This window comes from Pseudonaja textilis, chromosome 7, assembly GCF_049901715.1.
Source record: "Pseudonaja textilis isolate UNSWEBS1 chromosome 7, rPseTex1.2, whole genome shotgun sequence".
In the NCBI taxonomy this organism is placed as follows: Eukaryota; Metazoa; Chordata; class Lepidosauria; order Squamata; family Elapidae; genus Pseudonaja; species Pseudonaja textilis.
The window spans coordinates 55,907,602-55,926,259 of record NC_141996.1 but is presented as its reverse complement, the minus strand read 5'-3'; the positions used below and the strand labels follow the sequence as shown (position 1 = coordinate 55,926,259).

Sequence of the window (18,658 nt, the reverse complement as noted above, 5' to 3'; positions counted from 1 at the left end):
GGAATTCCTGCCGTTCCGCTGGTGGATTCAGGGACTACAACCAGCTTTATGGACTGTGCTTTTGTTAAACATTTTGGAATTCCTTTGATTCCTGTGAATCCACCCATTAAGGTGGAAACCGTAGATGGGCGTGAACTCAAGTCGGGACCCATTCGCTGTGCTACTCAGCCAGTGCGTATGCTTATTGGGGATCATGAGGAGGCGATAAGTTTTTGTCACCTCGAACCTCCATCTCCCTTTGGTGCTCGGAATGTCCTGGTTGCGTTTGCACGATCCGTTGGTGGCTTGGTCGCAGAACGCCATTTCTTTTCCAAGCCTACAATGTGTGGACCACCTGAGGCATGTTTGCGCTGGCCAAGATATCGCCGCTCCTGCTGTCTCAATTCCTTCGGAGCTGTCGGACTTCTCCGATGTTTTCAGCGAACAGGAGGCAGACCGATTACCCCCACATCGTGCTTATGATTGTCCCGTGGACCTGATACCGGACGCTCCATTGCCAAAGGGGAGATTATACTCCATGTTGGAGCCCGAGTTGGTTGCACTCCGAGAGTTTTTGGATAAAAACTTAGCTCGGGGATTTATTCGACCCTCGTCGTCCCCTCTTTCGGCTCCCGTTCTTTTTGTTAAGAAGAAGTCGGGAGAACTGCGTCTCTGTTGTGATTATAGACGACTAAACTCTATCACCGTGAGGAATAGCTATCCCTTACCACTCATTCCAGAATTGATGGAGCGGTTGCGGGAGGCTACTATCTTCACTAAACTCGATCTGCGTGGGGCCTACAACCTGGTTCAGATGTGCAAGGGGGACGAGTGGAAGACGGCATTTGGCACTCGTTATGGTCATTTCGAGTACACCGTCATGCCATTTGGTCTGACCAACGCTCCCGCGGTATTCCAGCATTTGATGAACGACATTTTTCGGGATATGCTGGATAGGTTTGTCGTGGTGTATCTGGACGACATTTTGATCTACTCCCGGTCCAGGGATCACCACCTTCATCAGGTCCGCCAAGTGCTGCAGCGTCTTCGGGAGCATAAGCTCTATGCGAAACTGGAGAAGTGTTTCTTTTTCAGTCGTCGATAGAGTTTTTAGGGCACATCATTTCTCCCGAGGGCATTGCTATGGACCCTAAAAAGGTTGAGGCATTGTGTAGTTGGGAAGCCCCTCGTCGAGTCAAGGACGTCCAGCGTCTTTTGGGATTCGCCAACTACTATCGGACTTTTATCCCGGACTTTGCTAAAGTAATGGACCCCATAACTCAGCTCCTCCGTAAGAAGGTCCCGTTTGTGTGGGGCCCCCCGCAACAACAGGCTTTTGACCTTTTAAAGAAAGCGTTTGTAGCCGAGCCGATATTGAGGCATCCTGATCCGAATCGTCCATTTGTGGTCGAGACAGATGCCTCTAATGTCGCTATCGGAGCGATCTCCATGGACTTTCTCACGCATTTACCATCCTCGTCGGGCTTCACGACGGTGCTCGTGGTAGTTGATATGCTGACTAAAATGGTTCATTTCATTCCCTGTCGGAGATTACCTTCATCCCGCACTATGGCTCAGCTATTTTTACAGCATATCTTTCGTCTGCATGGACTGCCAGATAGAGTGGTTTCTGATCGTGGGGTTCAGTTTACTGCGCAGTTTTGGAAACAGTTAATGGCAGCGCTACAAGTTCAGGTGTGCTTAGCGTCAGCGCACCATCCGGAAACTGATGGCAGGTCTGAGAAGGTGATTGGCATTCTTACCCAATATTTGAGGTGTTTTGTTAATCAGCGACAAAGCGATTGGGCGAAATACCTCCCATTGGCAGAATTCGCTTTTAATAACTCACAGCACACCTCCATTCGGGTAACGCCATTTTTCACGAATGTAGGTTATCATCCGCGCTTCTTCCCATTAACTTGGATGGATTCACCGGTTCCTGAGACACAAGATTTTCTGGAGGAACTACAAGCGGTCCACCGTTTAGTAAGGCAACAACTTGAACGAGAGAAAGAGGACTATAAACAGTTTGCGGACCGGTCACGTCGAGCACCGCCTCCGTTAGCTGTGGGTGACAAGGTGTGGTTGTCCACGAAACACCTTCGGATCAATCGCCCAATTAGGAAATTGGACCATCGTTTCATCGGTCCATTCCCGATTGAGGCGGTTATCAACCCTGTGGCATACCGGCTCACCTTACCGCGCTCCATGCGTATTCACCCTGTATTCCATCGCTCTCTTTTGGTTCCTGACTCCCCGGACTGTCCTCTGCGTGCTCCAGCTGGTACGACTTCCCCATCAACGCCCCGTGAGGAGGCGGAGGTTGATGACACGGTGGTCAGCGTTACTGATTCGCGTTGGCTCAAGGGTCGTTTCCAGTATTTAGTCGGGAGGAGAGTGGATGACTCGGAAATTTGCTCATGGACGGATGCGTCTGCAGTTCATGCTCCAGACATCATTCGGGACTTTCATGAACGTTTCCCTTCGAAACCGCATCTGGATCGTCAGACCCGGGGGAAGGGCCCTGCGGTGAGGGATAGTGTTGTGGCTCCGGGCTTGGATTCAGCTCCTGTGACTGATATGAGTTCAAGTGAGGAGGTCATGGCAGAAAAATATGAGCCGGCCTGGCTTACTGATTGGACTGATAACCAGGATGAGGAGATGGATGTGACAAAGGACGACAGACCTGATGTATTAGAATTGTCAGGACCTTTGACCTCCTCTGGTTCCTTATCTGATCAACAGCCGGGAATGGCTGACAGGGAAGTTTTGAGAGAGTCTTCTAGTGGAGATGAGAACTTGGAAAATTTGTGGTTAAATGTAAAAAATAGAAGACGGTTGAGAAGGCAAATTAGCACATTGCCTCAATGAGTATAAAAGGACACAGCTGGGCTGGTACATTTTGCCAGGAACAAAATGACTATTTGAGTGAGGACGTTACAGCAAGAAGCTCTGAGGCTGGAGATTTATTGCCAGGACTGGTTTGCCGGACAGAGTAAAGATTTATGCTGTGGTTTCTGCCAGCCGTTATCTTGTAAGACTTCTTTCCGTTTGATTTAATTGTGAAACGGCTGCTTTCTGTTTTGTTCGTTTGAATTTTGAAGGGGAGTCATAACAATTATATATAAAGATGTCTTCAAGTCATGCTTAAAACCTGCACACATCAATGTAGCTTTCTTAGCGTTCAAACAGAAGTGGTTGCCATTACCTTCCAAAATGTTTTTTGAGCTTTCTAATCTAGGCTAGTCTACAACCTGGGATTTTTAAATAGTATTTCATCCATGTACTGACCAAATTTATATTAGTGTTGTTTCAGAACAAAATTGGTCACGTACTACTACCTATTGAGGCGCACATATGCAAAAACGTTTTAGAAAAAAGAATTTCTCCCTTATCAATGCTCAATTTAAAAATCAGAGTTATATTTCTGCTTCTTCTTACCAAACCAATATACACTCAACAGTTTATTTTCAAGGGTGAGGTAATTGGTAATTATTAAAATTAAATTTGAACATTTAAACTGCTAAACTTCAGTTATGTCGAAATGATTCAGAAAATTGAGACATAAGTTTGATTATAGTTTAGTGTAATTACAGATGTAGACTGGTGAATTTATTCAATCTGATGATTGTATGCAAATACTTATTTCAATATTGAAGTATTTTTGTCACATGGTATTTGATTTCACTTTCAAGATAGGCAACTTAATCTTTTCTATTGAAAGTTTTGTCATAAGGCAGACAGTATTCAATTTAGTGTTCATAAAGCAAATAGATGATAGTACAAGGCAGTACAAGGAGTTCACATATTTTAATCTGTGCAGTAATGCTTCTTCAGTCATTTGCTTCTTTGTTTTTCTCATGATGTAACTGCTGATATTGCCAACTTATTTCCTTCAAGCCTAGGTCCCACTTTTTTAATGCAAAGGACTGATATCTACAACATTTACGCCCTATTTCCATATATTTATGGAAAAATCACTGTTATGCTTTTAATCAAATATATGATGCATGCAAGAAGATATAATATTAACAATAGCAACAATAATAAAGATGATGATGTCCAAGAATTTTACAAAATACATCAAGAAATTGCAGCTTCCTGAAATAATACCAGCGGAACTGCAAAAAACTGCACTACTCAGAACATTGTATATTTTAAGAAGATACTTGGTTGATACCTAGGACGTTGGCAGCAACCCGTATCAACCATTAGCACCAGTCACTGGTGTTTGTGATAGATCTTTAAATGTTCAGTTGACTGAGTTTCATGATTAATGAATAAAAGAGATGATGATGATGATAATAGTACAAAATAAAAATACAAAAAATACAAAAAAAATATATAAAGACCTACAAATAGAAATAAAATGATTATGGCAAAGGCAAGCAAAGGTAGTATCAATAGTAATAGGCGCCTTGGGTCCAGTCCCAAAACAACTGGAGCACCACTTGAACACCATAGGCATTGACAAATTTGCCATCAGTCAATTGTAGAAGGCAGGTTTACTTGGAACAGCTTCCATCCTGTGGCAATATCTGTAACACCATCAAATATACAGATTTGCCTATCCCAGGTCCTCGATAGATAGACAAAAATGCCAAACCCAATCTAAACATCTTTCTGGCTGTGCGATTAATAATAATAGTAGTAGTAGTAATAATAATAAAGTCGATACCTAGGATGCTGGCAGCAACCCGTATCAGCCATCAGAGCTTGTCAGTGATAATTGTGATACATTTTTAAATGTTCAGTTGACTGAATTTCATGTTGTAATTCATGTTGTAATTCTAATGTACATGTATTCAAAACTTTCTATGGAAGGAGAGTTTGATACAAGGAAAGATAAAGAGTAGGATAAAGACTAAAAGTGCATTCTAACAAATTTGGGGAAAAGAGAGACCAAAATAGCCAAGTGGATGCCATTGTAAATTTTGTCCGATCCTCTATGCCCATATTATTAAAGCATTTTTTCTTGCAAACAAAAATGTTCCCTAATTAATACAGTACATACAATGTAACACATTGTATTATAATTAGCAAATGGAGGTAGAAAATTTCAGAATGTAGGCATAGAAATACTACTGCACTGAAATATTGACGTATTTTTTTTCTCAATCCTCTGTTCTTCATTCTCATCTATTTTTTTACAAATTTGAGTGGCAAATGAACCCAATTACGATATTTTACCAAGCTGTTTTTCTTACAGTTTTAGATATGGCTTATAAAAATATACTTTTTAGGTACATGGATCTTGAAGCTAGTATATTTAAAAATCAATTTTTCTAGTTTCATAAAATATATTATGCCAGAACTGTGTGGTATTTAATGCTAAAATAAGATTTACTCTTTCATTTATAATTTCTGCTACAGCAGGATTGTTCTTATAGAAAAGTGACTAATACCTTAATGTGTTAAGCTAAAGTATTATTGTAATATTTAATAATTATTGAAATATATGATTAGGTTATTTTATTCAGAGTGCAAATTATGCACGTAGCAGAGCAGAATAATATTTAATTTTAAAATGAAAATTAAGCATAATTGTATCATCTTCATAACAGTAAAATTAGGACATATGCATTTCCCCCCTTACGTAAGATGGCAAAATATGGAATTGCTTCTTAGTTTTGAAACAAAAATCAATTTTAAAGTGTATGTTTATTGATAATTGAGTATATTTATAAAGAATATCCTTTTTTTTCCAGGCTATTGGCTGCTATGAATCGTTAATATTAAAAGCAGAAGGAAAAGTTGAATCAGATTTCTTTTGCCAGTTAGGTCACTTCAACCTTTTATTGGAAGATTATCCAAAAGGTAAGTCTATTATAATTTATTTTAGTATTTCCCCCACCTCAGAATTCTAGATCTGTATTATATACATAGTTCAGTACTTACATTTCCCCCTTTTATTAGAGAGGCAGCAGTGTACATTATACAAAATATATACAAAAGCAATAACAAAAAGAAATTAAAAGCAAGAGATAAAATATAACCCAACTAAATTCATTTTGAACCAATACCATTTATTGTTCTCTTCAGCCTCTTTCTATCCATGCAAACCATTCTTGCTTCCATCATGTCCATTTACATTGTAACTTTTGTTCTTCAAACTTTTCTGATAATCCCCTCAACTCCTTCTTACCGCAATTTTCAGTTTTTCATTTCCTCATTTTAGTGATAATAGTTATTCCTTATATCTGTATAGTCAAATAACCTTATTTTTTTTGTATTGGTCACTCATTTTCAGTCTCCATTTGTTCATACCTAATCATTGATATTTTCGATCTTATCTCTTCTGAATTAAGTGGTTCCTTTCTGTATTTCTCTTGACATATCCCTGTTAATGAAGTGGGCAGAAGCATAATCCATTTTTGTTTATTTCAACATTCATTCTTTGCCATAGACTATGTAATATCAACTACATTTCTAGCAGCATATGCATAATCTTTCATTTTTTCCATTCATGTTATGATCTAAAATTAAATTAAGACAAGCAAATTTATCTATTTCCTCTATTTTTGTCATGTATAACTTGTAATATTTAAGTACTTTTATTTTCGAATACATATTCCTCTATCATTTAGTCTAATACTTGCTGCAAATTATGAGTTTTTAAACAACAACCTATTATTGTCTACATGCAGAATTATATGTATCTTTATATCTCCAAGAAGCATATTTCTTATGTTACCATGGGCATTCCTTGCATATAAGTTCATTGAACCAGTCAAGGGCACATTGTTACCAGCACTCATTCATTCCAATTTCAGCAATCATTTCTCCTTTCGCATTGCCTCTTCTCCTTTGTTTATTCCCCCCCAAAGATTCATTTCTGGTATTACCCAAAATGCTATGTCTCAAATTCAGAATCTCTCATTATCATGGTTTCTTTCATAATGAACAGATTAGTCATGTTTTAGTTGTATTCCTTTGCCATGTGTTTGTGCGTAGGTTAATGCTTAAAGCAGATACTCACCCCAAAAAAATCACATGCTTGAAAATTTGAATGGCCAGTCATTTTTTATATATTCCATTCATATCACTTAAGGAAAATAATTTTTCTTTCACAATTGCACTCATTTAGAAGTTTTTCCTCAAGCCCATCCCTGGTGCTTTCATAATTAACAACTATTGCTACTATATAAATGTAGAGAACAAAGTAGATGGCACAATTCATACTTTCTTATATATATTTTAATAATTTCATATATAATTAAACCTATCTCTTATCTATGCTTACGTTATTTTATGTAAATTAGAATATCTCTGAAATCTCTTAATATCCTACTAATTAGAAAATACTGGATTCTCATGTGAATAAACCTGTCAATAATTCTGCTTTCTACTTTTGGAATTATAGTGATAGGAGGGCCATAAATATTAATTACACCTTGTATTGTTTTTTGGTTCTCACTGTTAACTGAAAAAGATAATTTCTGAAAAAAATTAGGCTAGAGAAGTCTATCTGGAGTATATACATTTCTTTTAAGTTAAGTCTTTGAAGATAGTAATTAAGGACTAGATTAAGAAGATCAACACTAAATTCTTGTAACCTACCAGTTTGTTTTATTTCAAGTACATTTATTAGGAAAAATGTCATATTGAAATAAAATTGTATATGTAATTGTATATATAAGCATTTTAGTTAGAAAATGATATTTATTTAACCATTCCAAGTATACTGTATAACCTGTAATATTGATACTTGGTGTAGTAATATGAATAGTTCAGTAACATTTCTGTATACAAGAAAAGAAAAAAAAATATGTTGCTCCATTATTGAGAAAATCCAGGTACTCTAGTCTAGATGGATAAATGGAGTATGCATTTTGGTATACAGGTAGTTCTTGATTTACCACAGTTCGTATAGTGATCATTCAAAGTTATAATAACACTGAAAAAAAGTGAATTATGACAATTTTTCACACTTATGACCATTGCAGCAGTTCCATGTTCATTTTGATCAACATTTAGACAGTTGGCAACTGACTAGTATTTATGATGGTTGCAGTGTCCTGGGATGATGTGATAATCTTTTGCACCTTCTGACAAGCTTAACTCTGCTACTAGCTTACAACTGTACCTGTTTCACTTTCACTTAACAATTGTGACAAGAAAGATCATTAAATGAGACAAAACTCACTTGAAATCTGTCTTGCTTGGCAACAGGAATTTTGGGCTCAACTAATTCAGTAAATACAGGTAGTCCTTGATTCAAGGACTACCTGTATTTATTGAATTAGAACAACGTACCTAAATACAGTAGTGAATTTAATATTGAAACATACCTTTGTTATTGGGCTAATATTTTATGATAATACAAAGTTACATTTAAATCAATTTTCTTCAATCTTACTGACAATGCATTCAGATGTATGGTATATCTATCACTAATAATTTCTTTTGAAGTTGTGCTTGAATTATTTGTTCCTTGTTAGACTGGAAGCCAAGCAACATTATCTCAAGTGTTCTTACATTATTGGGCAATTCTCTTAGTTATGGGAGGGCATTTTATTTGTTTTTTATATTACATGCTTTTTAGTTTCAATATTGATGTTGTCTAAGCACCAGGATTGGTCTACTTGAGTAAACCTTCTAGTTTTTTCCTCTTCTGTTTGTATAGAAAGATTTTAGAGAAAAAGACAAATGCTGTTTTTTCTTCTGCTCTATTATATATAAATAGTGTACCCAACTTTGGAGGTGGATGGCATCCTTGAATCTGATTTGTTTATGATGTCCCACAGTAAGCTTAAGATTTCAAGAAAATGTCATCTGGGAAAACAGATTCCTACTAGAATACCCTAGCTATTTTAGTATACATGGAAATCAGTGGAACTGTTTAAAATAATTAAGACTTTTGCCTTATACTCTTCTCCAGGATTATGGTTTTTTTAAATTCCCAGTAGCATTTGATAGCATGTCAGGAAAATCTGGAGAAAAAAATGATATATACTGTATATACTCGAGTATAAGTCGACCCGAATATAAGCCGAGGCACCTAATTTTGCCACAAAAAACTGGGAAAACTTATTGACTCGAGTATAAGCCGAGTTTTTCAGCACATTTTTTGTGCTGAAAAAACCCCCCACAGCTTATACTCAAGTGAGATTCCCTCTGAAAAAAAAAATGGTGTGGAGCTCCGGAGCTGGGCAGCCGCTTCCCTGCTTCCGTGTTTCCTTTGCAACTTGTAAGCATGGGGGTAATCGGAAGCAGAAAAGTTCTTGCATGAGGATATATTGTTTTTTCTTTATTTAACTGTTTTAAGAGGGGGGAAAGACCCACCGTCATGTGAGAATGCTCAGACACGAAATCTATCCACCTGAAAATAAGTGTGTGTGTGTGGGGGGGGGTTAACAGAGGGAAGACATAGGGAGAAGGCAAAAGCGACGGAAGATCCTTCAGGGGAAACTGAGGGGGAGACTCACCCTTGGTCCAGATGAGCCCCCTTCCCGCCCTAAGGAAGCAGAGGCAGCCAGCAGGGCAGGCAAGCCCGCTTCGTGGACTCCGTCCGTCCTCGCTCCCACCCACCCCCAAAGCCACGAAGTCCCCCAATCGCGCAGCCCAGAATCGCCCTCCCCTCAGGGGGCAGCAACGACGCCCGGTGTTTCCTGAAACAAGAAGCTCCGCTGTGCAATGAAAGCACCCTGGCTCTAGGCTCAGAAAACAATGCGAGCCGAGGTGGCTTCGTTCCTCAGCCCTAGCTGCTTTCAGTCCGCTCAGGAGGAGGAGGGGAGGAGGAGGTGGTGGCAGCGGCTCGTGTTGTTTTCTGGCTCTAGGCTTGTGATCTCAGAAAACAACGCGAGCCGAGGTGGCTTCGTTTCCTCAGCCCTACCTGCTTTCAGTCTGCTCGGGAGGAGGAGGGGAGGGGAGGAGGCGGCAGCGGCTCGCGTTGTTTTCTGAGATCGCAAGCCTAGAGCCAGAAAACAACGCGAGCCCTGCCACCACCTCCTCCTCCTCCCCTCCTCCTCCCGAGCGGACTGAAAGCAGCTAGGGCTGAGGAAACGAAGCCACCTTGGGCTCGCATTGTTTTCTGAGCCTAGAGCCAGGGCGCTTTCATTGCACGGCGGAGCTTCTTGTTTCAGGAAACACCGGGTGTCGTTGCTGCCCCTGAGGGAGGGCGATTCTGGGCTGCGCGATTGGGGACTTCGTGGCTTTGGGTGGGTGGGTGGGAGCGAGGACGGACGGAGTCCGCGACGGGCTTGCCTGCCCTTGCTGGCTGCCTCTACTTCCTTAGGGGCGGGAAGGGGGCTCATCTGGACCAAGGTGAGTCTCCCCTCAGTTTCCCCTGAAGGATCTTCCGTCGCTTTTGCCTTCTCCCTATGTCTTCCCTCTGTTAAAATCGCCCCCCCCCACACACACTTATTTTCAGGTGGATAGATTTCGTGTCTGAGCATTCTCACATGATGGTGGGACTTCCCCCCCCCAAAAAAAAACAGTTAAATAAAGAAAAAACAATACATCCTCATGCAAGAACTTTTCTGCTTCCGATTGCCCCCATGCTTACAAGTTGCAAAGGAAACACGGAAGCGGCTGCCCAGCTCCGGAGCTCCACACCATTTTTTTTTTCAGAGGGAATCTGACTCGAGTATAAGCCAAGGGGGTTTTTTTCAGCACAAAAAATGTGCTGAAAAACTCAGCTTATACTCCAGTATATACGGTATGTATGTGTGTATATGTGCATGTAAGTTTATGTGAACATATACACACCCACACCCACATGCACATGCACACACACACATACACGAAAACATGCACACATATATTTACAGAGAGTGGAAGACCATTTTTCATTGACTTCATTTTTTTCTTACTATAGTTTAATTTTTAAGAAAATATTATTTTTCTTGGATAATCATTTTAGTACATTTATTTTTTCTTTCCTGATTGTTTGCAATATGGTGTCAGGGTTCCAAGTAATACAACCATAATAAACAGAGTTCCGAGGCAAGTAGGTTCCACAAATAATAAGTTTATTGGACATATTATATTGGCACAAGTGGGTGAAAAACAACTCTGAATATTCCCGTGGTTTTCATCTAATTAAAAGTAAAAATTCCTCCCTTTTCCTAAACAGTCAGTCACATAGTCCAATCAAGGTCCCATCACGTCAGATGACATTGCTGCTCTTCCCTGTGGGAATGTCCTGGTTCCCAGTAGAAAAATATTTTGTTTTGACTACAAGCCCCTCTATCTCTATACCCATTCTTCTATCCCTCAGCGCAATGCAACACAAATGACCTTGGTCAGGTCAGCTTCAGGGTTGACAGGCCCTTAATTGAAGAGAACTTCCTACAAAGAAAAAAGATCACAAAGTTACTCAATATTCATTTTAACCTCCCCATCCACCCCCGGAGGGGCCCTTAGGCTTCTGTGGGTACTTGTTGTGGAACTGCTTAACCAACCTGTCTGCCTTCACATCCTAACTCTTAATCCAGGTAGCTCCGGAGAGGGGGTACTCCTTCCACTGTACTAGATACTGCAGGCAACCCCTATGTAACCTAGAATCTAAGTTCTTCTTTACCTCTTAATGTGTTTCCCCCTGCACCGCTATTGGTTTCAGGGCTGCCCGATCTACTGGCCTGATCTGGAAGCCTACCACCAGCTTTAACAAGCTGCTATGAAAAACCAAATGCACTTTCCTTAGCAAGCGAGGGAATCTAAGCTGTACTGTAACGGAGTTGATGACTTTCACTATGGGGAAAGGTCCCATAAACTTTGATCCTAGCTTCTTGCAAGGAAGTTTTAAACTTCAGGTACTTTGTAGAGAGGTAAACCTTGTCCCCTACTTGAAGTGGTACTTGGGGGCTGTGGCAATTGTCAGCTTGCATTTGTGTTTTTGCTGCCTCTCATAAAGCTTGCTTGGTGTTTTCCCACGCTTCCTTTAGTGATTCCATCCATTCGCTTGGTGACATGGATGAGGGAGGCTCTCTGCGGAGTTCAGACATGGGGACAAATTCCATGCCACTGGTGACCTGAAAACAGGTCAGCCCTGTGCTGCTATGCAGTACATTATTGTATTCCACCTCAACGAACGGCAGTAGCTCTGCCCAGTTAGACTGCTGGTAGTTGACATAGCACCTCCAATATGGCAACACGGAAGCCTCAAAATGGCCTCGGTCAGGTCAGCTTCAGGATTGACATATGGAACTTCATAATTTAATATCTCTTGGTTCTGAAAGTAATATAAACCCCCTATCCCGTGCCAGCAATCACAAATGCAAGAAGTCAAACCTAGATCAGAGTTCTGTAAATCTCAGCACAATGTGGAAATGTGAGGGCCCAAGAAAAACAGTTTATTGCAGAAGCTGAAGTTCCATTCAGATAAATCCAGGATCCAGCAATTAAAGCTGAGTTTAAACTTAACATTAAAGTAATAATAATTTATTAGACCAAAGGTCAGTCCAGAAATGAGAAACAACATATGAAATACATATGGGCCTCCATTATTACCCATTTAGTATGTGTTTTTTAACATAAATGTGTAGCTTTTTTCATCACAAAGTTCTCACATGAATTATTTAGTGTATGAGTCAAAAATTTTATAATTTCTATGAACTTATGAGATTTTTGACTATTACGCATAATGTATACTCACTAGGATGCACATATTTAAATAAAATTTAATTATAACACATAAATTATATCCATAACAATTTTGCTGAAATTCTATATAAATGGGTATATTGTATGATTTTATTTCTGTTTCTCCTTGCAGTAACTTTATTTACGTACCCAGAATATTTTTATTAAATATTGACCAGTTAAGATGAGGCATGATGCTATACTTCCTATAGTTTGTATTGTTTTCTCATAAATATTTTTTTCTATTTCAGCATTATCTGCATACCAGAGGTACTACAGTTTACAATCTGACTACTGGAAGGTCTGTATAGACTTAAATTGTCAGCAATCAGTATGTTTTTATTTTATAGAGGAATATTTAATATTTAAACTATTACTTCCACAGTTATTTTAAATGATTGTTTAGACTGATATTTATCATGATTAAAATTTCCATGTTAAGAAGTTAAGAAATTAGATTACAGATAGTTCAGCATTCTGTTTCACATAGTCGCTAAGCAGACACCTGAGTGTACAGGTCATCCTCAACTTACAACAGTTCATTTAGTGACTTTTCGAAGTTACAACAACACTGAAAATAGTGATATATGACAATTTTTCACACTTACAACCATTGCAGCATCCCCATGGTCAAATGATTTACATTTGGATGCATGACAACTGACTCATATTTATGGCAGTTGCAGTTCCTGGAGTCATGTGGGACACTTTTGCAACTTTCTGACAAGCAAAGACAATGAGGAAACCAGATTCATTTAACAACCATGTTACTAATTTAACAACTACAATGATTCACTTAACAAACTTTTTACAAAAGTTGTAAAAGCTGGGACAAAGCTCACTTAATAAATTTCTCACTTAGCAACATAAATTTGGGGCTCAATTGTGGTGAAAGTTGAGGATTACCTGTATTAGTCTTTTCCTGCAGTGTTCTCAAGTAGTTATCAATAATGGTACTGTATTTGAACCCAAAAGCAGTTTTATGCTGATTGCTAGTTTAGTTTTCCATGAATTTGTCTAACAATTCCAAGTCTCTAAATCAGTGTTGACAAATTGTGGAGATGAATGTCTTAGTTTAGCATGGTATAATATTGATAGTGTTTGTCAATTCAATTTTATTGGAAAAACTTAGGTTTTAGAATTACAAAAGATTAGGAAAGCTTAATTCTATTGTGTAGCAATCAGAATTTAGATAGTATTTGAAAAGTTGTGTTACTGTAGGATAAGTTTTCTATTGATCATTAATGAGGAATTCAGCAACAACTATTACACCATAAGAGGATATGTTCACAAAAGTAACTATCAAAACTACAGGATTATTTTCAGATTAGAATTCCTAGAATACTTTATTAGCCAAGTCTGATTTGACACACAAAATTTGTCTCTGGTGCAAAAGTTCTCAGTGTACATGCAAAAGCATCAATAATACTCATAATAATAATAATAATAATAATAATAAGAAGGAGTAGTAAAGAAGATGGGAAGGATAGTAATAATACTCTAGCCGTACAACATGGTAAATATACTTAGACATGACACTCTGAGTATTAGGTGTTCAGCAGAGTGATGGCATGAAAGAAAAAAACTTCCTGTATCTAGTTGTTTTGGCATGCAATGCCTTACAGCGGCATCCCAAAGGGAGAAATGGTGAAACAGTTTGTGTGGGGTCTATAGATATAATTTTGGGATTTCATATCCTCCCCCCTATTTCTTAACACTTTTTGCTATTTTAATATCTATTTTTGTTATTTGGGGGGTTGCTCATGAATTTGCAAACTGCTTTTCTTTTTATCTAAACATTTGGGCCTTTTCTCTGGTGACTGAAATTTAGATACTTTATGAACAAGATCTACTGCAGATCCCTAGATATCCATCCATAGGATAACTTTGATTCACTTTTGCAGACAAATATATTTATGATATTAAGAATTTGATTTTTTTGCTATTATATGAACATTTACCTATTTCCTTGATTGTTTTAATAAGATTAGTTCTGTATACTTTTGATATGGAGTGAGACACCCAATATATTCTTCCATACTGTATTATTGATAACCAGAGAGAAATGCATCATACTCACTTTCTTTTCCAATAGGTCCCAATATTACCATCCAACAAGTTTCCCCCACACATGTCAACTTATCTCCAATTGCTTGTTTTGTGCTTTTTACATATTATATTTGCATTCTGTGATTCATTTTGTTTGCTCTTTTTGCTTTCAGTTCTAAAATGTTTAACAGAAGATGGCCTGTTGCCCTTGGGTTTACCTAGAGAACTTTCCTCCATGATGTTTTGATTCTGCTTTTGCATTCTTGTGGATTATTTTATATTAAATTAGCATTTCCTTTATAATAAATTAAAATAAACAATTTTTAACACCATTTGATACTGTTGTCCCTCATAAAGGGAGCATAAAGGGATGACTTGATGTACTTTTCTACTAAATGACATAGGACAACACACTAATTAAGCACTGACTTCATTTCCCTAAATTCAGCTTACTTCACTACCAGATACTGTTCTATACTATCCAGTAACTAGTATTTCATGAAGCTGTCTAGATTAGGGGTCCCCAACCCCCGGGCTGTAGCCCACTACCAGGCCATGGCCTATTCGGAATTGGGCCATGTGAATAGCTGGCCAATGCATGAGTGACGGGCTGGTGGGCACTCAAGTCGAATTGCATACATGCATTGTAGCCCTCCACTCATACAAGGGCTGTGTATGCATGCATTCCAGCCCACAACTCACATGGTCCATTTCCTCTCTGCCTTCCTCCTGTCAGGCCACCAAGCCACAAAGGTTGGGGACTGCTGGCCTAGATTGTTACTGTGCTTAACAAAGTAATTGAACTGGAGTTAGCCACATCCCTCATCACTTTTCTTATTGTAGCTGTTACATATATAGTCCAATGACAGGTAACCCAATATTGAAGTCAATAATTCTTACATCTATCCTTACCAATAAACACATAAGAGAAATATTTAAGCCTGAATTGGCTTTTTGAGAAAAAAAATTGCACAAATAGAAACAGATGGAGGTAATGAAAGATGATAGTATTACCAAATTGACAAACTAAAAATAAGTTGTATAGGTTAGATATTGTTAATCAAAGAGTTCTTAAATGATTTTGATATGAAATTGCTCATCTTTTCACAAAATTATACAATTTCTCTTTAATAATGGCATCTATTCTTAAGGATTAAAAAATTAGTATTACCCCAGTTTTTACAAATGGATTGAGGGATGATAAAGGAAACCATAGATTAATCAAGTTTAATATTTGTTATAGATACCGTTTTGTCCAGGAATTAAATCCTGGTCTTATTTTCTTTTGGGCTCCGAAATAAGCACTAAGACTTATTTTCGGGGGTTGCTTTACCTGTTTTGAGTGTTGCTGCCATGAGGCAAGGAACTGCCCCACTCACCCCACACCAGCTTATCTCAGGGCCCCTGCAGCCAGGCCATCCACACCCTGACACCCACCTTGCGGCACTGGCCCACTTCTTCCAGCACCAGAGCAGGAGGCCGAGTGATAATGTAGTGCCACAAGGCAAGGCAGTTATCATTGTGTATTGCTGGGCTGTGAGGGCCTAAGGTAAGCTGATGTGGGGGACGTCGGACAGCTCCATCCTCTCACCTCGTGGCCGGGGCAATGGTGTTTCACTTGGCCTCCTGTTCTGGTACTGTGCCAGAATAAGAAGTGGGCCAGCTACCACCTGGGCTTCTACTCCACATGGCTGCCATTGCTACCATCACGAGGCACTGGCAGGGGCGTGGATGGCCTGGCTGCAGGAGCTGTGAGGTAAGCCGGTATACTTGGGGGGAAGCTCCACCCCCTTCGCCTTACCTCACCTCTTGTCGGTGGCACTGCAAGCAACCAGACAGAATAGGCAGGTGGCCAGCTGTGCAGGGGCTTAAAGAGAGGCTTATTTTGGGGGGTAGGGCTTATATTGGACACACAGAAAACATGCTAGGGCAATTTTTCAGGATAGGTTTTATTTTTGTGGAAACACCATACTAAAATAGTTGCAAAGATTGTTAAAGAAAAAATAAGCAAATAGAACAAGCTTTTAGAACAGGGATGTCAAACTCAAGACCGGCAGGCCGGATCTGGCTCATGGGTGCTTAGATCTGGCCTGTCAAACCACCCTGGAAACAGCAAAAGACTGACCCACGTTGCCTCTGACAGTGACAATGGAGTGGGTGTGGCCGGCTCTGTTTCAGCTGTGATGGCCTCCGGCAATCCTCCGCCAGCAAAAATGGATCTTGGGAGGGTTGCAGGAGGCTGTTACAGCCAAAAATGGAGCTCGGGAGCCTGTTTTCTCTGGCAAAAAGCTTGGGCCACCACAGCTACCCCCTACACGAGTGACTTTGAATTGGCCATGCCCACCCTGATCATACCCACCTCAGTCCCCTGAGGTCAGACACAATCCTAATGTGGCCCTTAATGAAATTGAGTTTGACAACCCTGCTTTAGAGCAGAGGTCTCCAAACTTGGCAACTTTAAGACTTGTGGACTTCAACTCCCAGAATTCCTCAGCGAGTTTGGGGACCCCTGCTTTAGAGGGTTTCAATAAGAATATATAAAAAGCTGGCCCTATAGATGATTTTAAATGGACTTTCAAAAAACCTTTGACAAAATCCCTCAACAAAAATGTGATCTAACTCAAGTGTGATGGGTGATATAAGAGGACAGATAATTTTTGTCTGTGTATAAGAATTCATGAACTGGAATAGACATGGCAACAAGTCAGCCAATGGGGACTGTTTGATTGCTTGGAGCCTGGATGTGACTTAGCTTAACTGTTCTATGTTTAGAGTGCTTGCTCTTGTACTTGCTACTTCTTCTCTCTACCATGTTGCAAGAGCTGCATGGGTATACATGCATCATGTTTTATATCATTGTATATAAAAAAGTTTATTCTATATCTGTGATGGTAAACCTATGGCATGTGTGCCGGAAGTGGCACACAGAGCCATCTCTCTGGGCATGCCAGCCATCTCCCATTGCTCTTTTGGGTTCGTGCACCTGGCATTCCAGCTTCTGGTCTTTGTGTGCGCAGAAGTGCCGGAAACCGGAAGAATAGCTCCCTGGCATGCATGCGTATACACAGAAGCTGAGCTTTTGGTTTCTGGAGCACACATATGCACCGGCCTGTTGGTCTTTGCATGTGCATGCATGCCAGAAACTGGAAGACCAATTGCACGTCGGGGAGCTGCTCTTCCAGTTTCTGGCACTCCCCCGCGTGCCCGCGAATGCTCCCGTTTTGGCACTCAGTGCTGAAAAGGTTCACCAACACTGTTCTATATAATGAATCCTGCTGAATTATTTGTTTGTGTGCTGGCTGGATTGCTACAATCTCCAACAAGTTATGGGCCCAGAGCGCACCCAGCCAGTCCAAGCACACACTAAGACTGAACTGTAATCAAGCTGAGGAACAGCCTGTGTTATAAGCAAAGGAGAACAAGACTGAGAAATCTTGCAGGATGGCTGCTGATTTCAAGGAGAGCTGTCTGCCTCAATTGGGACAGAAGAGTTATATTGGGCTGCAACAATAGAATGCTTCCTGAAGGCTAAGGAGCTCTAGGATATTGTTATTAATCCACCTCAGGGGGCATTAACAGCTGCAGATGAAAGGCAGCATGATAAGGCACTGCCCTACATCATTTTAAGTTTGGAACATGAACAATTCTTGAATGTGGTTGATTTGAAAACTGCAAAGGAGGTTTGGCTGAAATTGAGAAGTGTGCATATGAGTGTGTCAGCAAGCAATATTGTGCAATTATCGAGACAATTGTACAGAGCCTGGCTGCTACAACAAGAGAGTGTAGAGAAGCATTTGCTGCACATGCAGACTCATGTTGAGTTAGAACAGTGTGGAATGCAGATTCTTGAATCTCAGAAAGTGTTGTTGATGTTAAACAGTCTTGATGAAACATGGGACAATGTTTCAGCTGTTTTTAAATGCAAACCAGAACAAGCCCTTAAAGCCTGTTTGATTTCTGAAGAAAACAAACACCATTTTAGAAGAAGCCACGAGGAGAAATTCCTGAGGTGGGAGCTCAAGTAGCAGGGAGAGAAAAACAACAG

At 39.8% G+C, this 18,658-nt stretch overlaps 1 protein-coding gene across 8 annotated transcripts in view; it reads left to right on the top strand.

Annotated features, from left to right (window-relative positions):
* The window catches only part of KDM6A (lysine demethylase 6A), a 223,006-nt gene that overhangs the window by 41,503 nt on the left and 162,845 nt on the right, over positions 1–18,658 (top strand). For all 8 annotated transcript variants that reach the window (XM_026713584.2, XM_026713582.2, XM_087937691.1 and 5 more), the window contains exons 3-4: positions 5,688–5,796; positions 12,816–12,865. In XM_026713584.2, the coding sequence (XP_026569369.1) occupies positions 5,688–5,796; positions 12,816–12,865 (159 nt within the window). The remainder of the gene's footprint in view (positions 1–5,687; positions 5,797–12,815; positions 12,866–18,658) is intronic.